The sequence below is a fragment of the Lissotriton vulgaris genome, chromosome 8 (assembly GCF_964263255.1).
Source record: "Lissotriton vulgaris chromosome 8, aLisVul1.2, whole genome shotgun sequence".
Taxonomy (NCBI): Eukaryota; Metazoa; Chordata; class Amphibia; order Caudata; family Salamandridae; genus Lissotriton; species Lissotriton vulgaris.
In genome coordinates this window covers 656697946-656703945 of record NC_141696.1, presented here as the reverse complement: position 1 = coordinate 656703945, position 6000 = coordinate 656697946, and the positions used below count along the sequence as shown (strand labels likewise).

The window sequence follows — 6000 nt, the reverse complement described above, 5'->3', positions numbered from 1 at the left end:
TTATTAGGGCTATTTTGAGTGACTGTGGTTAATGGAACTGGATGAGGCTGGTGTGAATGAGCCACTCTTGGTGATATGAGCAACTTTAGAATGAAGCTGTAGTGGTTTGCTGTGTTGTTTGAATTCACCAGAGCCTACAGGAGATGGCAACTAGTCAGAAGGCAAAAAATATGGCAATATTCAGGGGAGGTGGGAAATGCTTGGGAGGAGCAAAGGAAAACATGTCCCTGAGGGCAAGGGCGCTTGCCAGGTAGTGTCATACCACTGTACAATGTTGATGTGCTTCTGCAGAGAAAGAGGGGAGAAGTGAAAAAAATTGTTCTCTTTGTTTCTTACTCAAAGTTTGTTGCTGGAAGATGGGAGCGAATTTTCAGTTTGACATTCCATATATTTATAGTGGCATTATATAGTATATAATATAAAAAACTCATTTGGCACGAACACCAACAAAGACACATTCAGATATTTCCTTTTTTTTGTCCTCAATTGCCTCTTTAGAGAGAGTGTACTCTCTTTCTCTTGCACTTTTGAAAGGAGTATTCTAACCCCATGTGCCGGAGTTCAAAGGAGAAAGATTTAGAGATCACAGACTGTTCCGCCCTCGGACTGAATCTCCATCTTTCGTGGTTTGCCGTTTGTCACTTTCCACCCGCTCCCAACCAAGAGGGAAGACTCAGATACTTCCTTACCAGTGAACCTAGGATGAAATACGTACTGATAGCTGGGATAAAAGCGCATGATCCCAGTAAACCACAGTAAAAAAGGAAAATAGCTGTTTCTTTGTTGGGAAGGCACATTTCTTCTATCGGAGCAGCACACGGTTCTCCTGAAAGTCACCTTCTCCCCTCAGCATTCACCTGCCTTCCTTCACAAGCACATGAATCGTGTTGCATTAATGGTCCTGCACCAAAGGCTCAGACACCGACACTTTGTCTTCTACAACTCCTGTAAGCTGCTTCATTGGTACCGACATGCCATGGTCACACAACTCCCTCGAGGCCTGGGACACCTTGCTCCCTCAAGTTTCCCTCTACTGCAGCAGACTCTCCTGCACCTCTTATCTGGACACCCCTCACTCAAAACCAACAAGGACACCTAAGGGATCTATACGTCCTGCAATCAGGAATGTCGGTCCTCCTACACTCTCTTGCAGCAAATACGGCCCTGTCTCTCTGGGATTTTTCAGACTTTGGCAGTAACCTCTTATTTACTGTTGACTGGAACAGTTTACAGAATCGACCCCTACTTTTAAGGAAACTAGCAGTGCAGAATTACCACGTTCGAAGTTAGTATAAATAGCACCATTGATTGGTATAAATAGCACCCAAAAAAGCCTTGTCAAATAGTAAATGCCAAAATGATGTGAGGCTTCTTGTTTCCTTATGAAGTGATGAACCGAGGGACCAGTTAATTCAACAGAGTGTAGCAGGGTTGACACCAACACTACTTACATGCTCTGTCACAGGTAGGGAATAAAGCACAATAGTCAGCCTACTGTTATCTTGTTTTCTCTCTTCATGAATGCTTAAAGACAGAGGAGGACGTTACCATAAAGTATTACTATCTTGAACGCCTTGACAGAACGTGGAAGTTCACTGCAGAAAAGTAGAACCCCATAAACAAGTCTTTGCAATCTACTGGATAAACTGTTTAAGAACAAAGCATTAGCTACCTTTCGTAAACTTACCTGTGTCCATACATGAAGGTGAATCCCAGTAAAATATGTACAGAAGTAGAGGAACGACTAGAACTTTGAGATTCAGGTGAGGCACAGACACTGAATGAAATAAATGGACTATTTAATGTACACAGCCATTTCAAACAATGAGAGAGCATTTTATTTCTATTGCTCTATAATTCTGTTCCAGAATTCCTTTTAGTTGTTTGTGATTTTTCTTTCTTTTTCCGATTGCTTTAGAATGAGTTTTTCTTGAAAAACGTAGCCTAAAAACGGTTTAACAGTGGTACCTTCCAGCTAGTAAACTCTTAGCCTTTTATGGCATGTGACTTCTGCTGAAAGCTACTCTTATTTCTTCTGATATGGAAGCATGCACACTCATTGAGTATCACCCAAATGGACGAGAAAGCAAAGAAGAAAGGTAACGTGGTTGTAGAGGAACGTTGGTTAATAACGTCATCCTGTTCTCTCATAGACCAAATACTTTGGGATTCACAACAGCTTTTAACAGGGAGTTTCCAGCCTTCACAAGGTCAGCCAGAGAAGAACCTGAAAGAAAATACATGTATCAATTAGATTTATACTTCTTTTGTGCAATTTATGGCTTTATTACATTTTCTTTCCTAACACACAACCATTCCAGTGCGATAGATCAAGCAAAATAGGGAGAGATGGGGAGTTGGGTGGATAGGGAAAGAAGTATAGTTTACAGAACTCAACACAGCCTGTGTTTAACAACAAACATCATTGTTTTAACTATCAGTACAAAGCATGTTGCATAGCAATATAAATGTCGAGTTTGAAGTAACGAATAACATTTCAGACTGTTGAACCTGCTTTGACATGTTTTTCCCTGAATGTGAAAGGTAAGCTGAAATTGATATATTTTCAGAGTATGGCGGTTACACAGAGATTTGGAAACCAGAAACTGTTTTGGCGATCCATAATATGCTTATTTGCACGACAAAGGAGGGACACAATCACCAGGTTAAGAGTAGACGTAGAACGATATGTGAGTGACAGAAAAGACACAGGAAATACAATAATAAATATACACAATGATGAATTACAAACACAAAGCAATCGTACGGTGAGTAATAGAAAGACTGGTATTAGTATAAAAAGAAAAAGACAGACTGGTGTTTTAAGAAATGGAGACCAATGAAGCACAAGGGAAGATAAAGGCAGGATTGTTTTTGCCATAAGTCATAGTCCATCCTGGAAGGGGTACAAACAAACTAAAGGTCACTACGGAGTATACCAAGGCTTCTGCGAAATGGAACTACTGAAGAACAAGCTTTGGTAATGCCAGTAGGTTTGGCTTCAGAATAAAACTGCCTTGTGTGACATAGATGGGTTATGGAACTCAATACGTTAACATGAATGCTCTGTCACTCATTCATCGGTTTATCTATCCAATGACTCATGTTTACTTCCACCCTCCGACACAACTGCTATAAAACATTTATAACCCAACAATTTATGCATAATAATTTAAAGGAAAACAAATTGAAAAAAGAAAACATGCTGCTGTCTAAACATGATTCAGAAAAGGGGGTTGTGATGAACATGTCTAAACATGGCAGGCATATGCTAGCAAACGTGATACTACATAACAGCAGCAGGTGTCTGACATTGTAGGGATATTGTGATCATCTAGAAATAATGTGCATATATGCCAATAGACCTGATTTAGGAGGGAAGCTTCAGGTTTTAGGTCTCCTGCTTGAAATGGTCTCTGATTCCATAGAAGACAACTGGGAAATACGTACTCCCAACTATTTTTTTATTTTTTCTATCTCCCTCATACCTCTTCTAAAATGTTGGCATGTACGGATGTGTTAGCTATCTTTGAATGGAGAAACAATAATCCACTATGGACAACAGCAGTCCACAATGGTCTCCTGGTTTAAAGGAACTGGCCATGTGGGATGCATCACAGGGCAGATGAAATAAGCATCAAGCAAGTGACCCGTTAGAGTTATAGTATCCTCTTTAGGCACATTAAAATAAAACAAGAAACAAAAAAAGATGACTGAGATTACATACAACAAAACATCTGCCTATAGCAGGTACAAGCTGTTGCAATCAACTGTTAAAAGCTTACTGGCTTTAACAAATCTTTTTCACAATAGATAAGCTACAGCAACTGCCTTTGTCATGATATTTCATAAGCCGGCAAGACCTATGGCATCGAACATAACATTTCCCAGTCAACAAACCAGACTCATAGCTCGTCACCATAATTAACTCAGGCCTACAGTTATGAGCGTAAGCATTTCCACAAGCCAACCATCAGGCACACAGTTATAAAATTAGAAGGTAGACTTTTTGTAATATAGCTTTTTAATTCTTTTTAGTTGGCAAAACCAACCATAACTAAAAGGCTTCGATTGGAACAACATTAGATAAGATTTACATTTCCATCACTCATGCCCACCCCCTTGAAAGTGAAACCATTGAAAAGGGTTGGGAAGAAAAACGTATTCGCCATCAACATGGCGTCTGTGAGCCGCTGGCCCCAGATCTTGAAGTGTTTATGGGCACAGCGCTTCCATTTGTAAGTTTCCATTTCTGCTTTACAATGGTGGTCAATTCGTCATGTCCAAGTGGACATCCATGGGGGGGGGGGGGGGGGGGGGGGGGGGGCCCTTCGGGGATCTCGAGCATCTAGCTTTGTCTCTTTTAGCAGTCAGATACCCAATTCCACCTAGCAGTCTTTGAAATCCGTCAGCCCAGCACTCCATTATCCCTAGCAGGGCCACCCCTAGGGCCAGTTTCTCCGTAATCTGTATGCAATGTGTTATACTGTTATGGCTGCACAGGTCCATATCAAATGAAAGAGGGACCCATTGGTGTCCCCACATTGCCAGCACCTCTGTGATTCAACCCACCACATTTTCCACAGCCGATCTGAGCTGTATATATGCGGTGGAAGTTCTTGAACCGTATGAGTCGGAGGGTAGCCTGTATGTTCAGGAGCCAAAAGGACATTTTGGCCTCCCTCCAGTCGTTGCAAAGTACCCCTAAGGTCTACCTCCCACATCTCCTGGAGTTTGTGCAGGGGATCCAGGGTTGTCAGATGCAGTGATCTGTACTGGCGAGAGATGACTTTCCGACCTGCTGGACCCATTTCGAGCTTGGCTTTTAGGGGATTGTATTCTGGGACCTCTCTCAAGGTGTCCCTGTGGCATCTAGGGCATGGCGGACCTGCAAATACTTAAAGAACTGGGATTTATGAAGTCCGAAATCCACCATAAGAAGGTAGAAGGGTACAAAGTGGTCATGGTCTGCAGATTCCCCAGTGTTGATAACCTGATTGAATCCTAGCCACGGAAGCCCGTCAATCAAGACACATGTCTCAACTAGGACCCAGTTCACAACGGGGTTTAGGCTGTCGAGTTCCCTATCCATTTTATTTAGAAAGGGCCTCCTTCCAGCATATTAATGGGATCAATGAGACTTGAGGAAGGGAGGCAGGGAGAAGGATTTCATAGAGCAAGCCACGTATGCCCCAGTAATCGAGATAAGAGTTCTCCCGGTACCAAGCAGAATCCTGGTGTTACCCGAAGAGCCAGTACCCCTCTGAAATCATCTGTGCTGCCCAATATAACAGGCGGAGTTCCAGGGCGCTGAGACCGCCTTTGTATACTGCTGCCATGCACTTAGCATAGGCCACTGTGGCAGTTTTCCCAGCCCAGTAGAACCTCATCACCACTGACTGCACATCCGTGATAAACGTTGGTGGGAGCACATAGGGATGATTTTTCAAGATGTAGAGGAAGAGGGGGAGCACTAGCATCTTGCAGAGTGCCACTCGACCAGGAGATTTAGGGGAAGGGCGTCCTGGAGTCTAAGGGTTGGAGTACTTACCTCAAAATGGGTGCTATATTCAGGTCCCAGGCCATTTGTGGGTCATGCACAATAGTAATGCCTAAGTATAGAAAGGGTCCTTGGGTGACTTGTAGTCTGGCCTCCGGCAGCGATGAGGGTCTGATCCAGTCAACTGAATGTATGCGGCTGAGCTGTTTGCTACAGCCGGTTTCAGGCGATTTTGCTACATGGGGGCAGATATTGCCGGCCCCCAGTAACAAAAGCAGCCCCATAGGGGCCCAAAACCGGACCCCACCCTGGCGGCCAGTCGGGCCCTACTCGGGCCGAAGTTAATTAGGTGTAAGACGTGGAAAAGGAAATGCAAATGAAATGTGTCAAATGCTTTTTCATAGTCAAAGAGCACCTTAAGTTTGGCTGGGAAAAGGAACATATATTCTCCGTCCATGGCCCGGAATTTTTGTTTCACCTTTTCAAAGGAATTCCATTGG

The 6000-nt window shown here is 43.1% G+C and overlaps 1 protein-coding gene across 2 annotated transcripts in view; it reads right to left on the bottom strand.

Annotated features, from left to right (window-relative positions):
- Positions 1 to 1782: 1782 nt before the first annotated feature.
- Positions 1783 to 6000, bottom strand: part of LOC147697852 (von Willebrand factor A domain-containing protein 5A-like) — a 522842-nt gene continuing 518624 nt past the window's right edge. For both annotated transcript variants that reach the window (XM_086934525.1, XM_086934526.1), the window contains exon 19: positions 1783 to 2227. In XM_086934525.1, the coding sequence (XP_086790651.1) occupies positions 2148 to 2227 (80 nt within the window). In that variant the 3' untranslated portion in view covers positions 1783 to 2147. The remainder of the gene's footprint in view (positions 2228 to 6000) is intronic.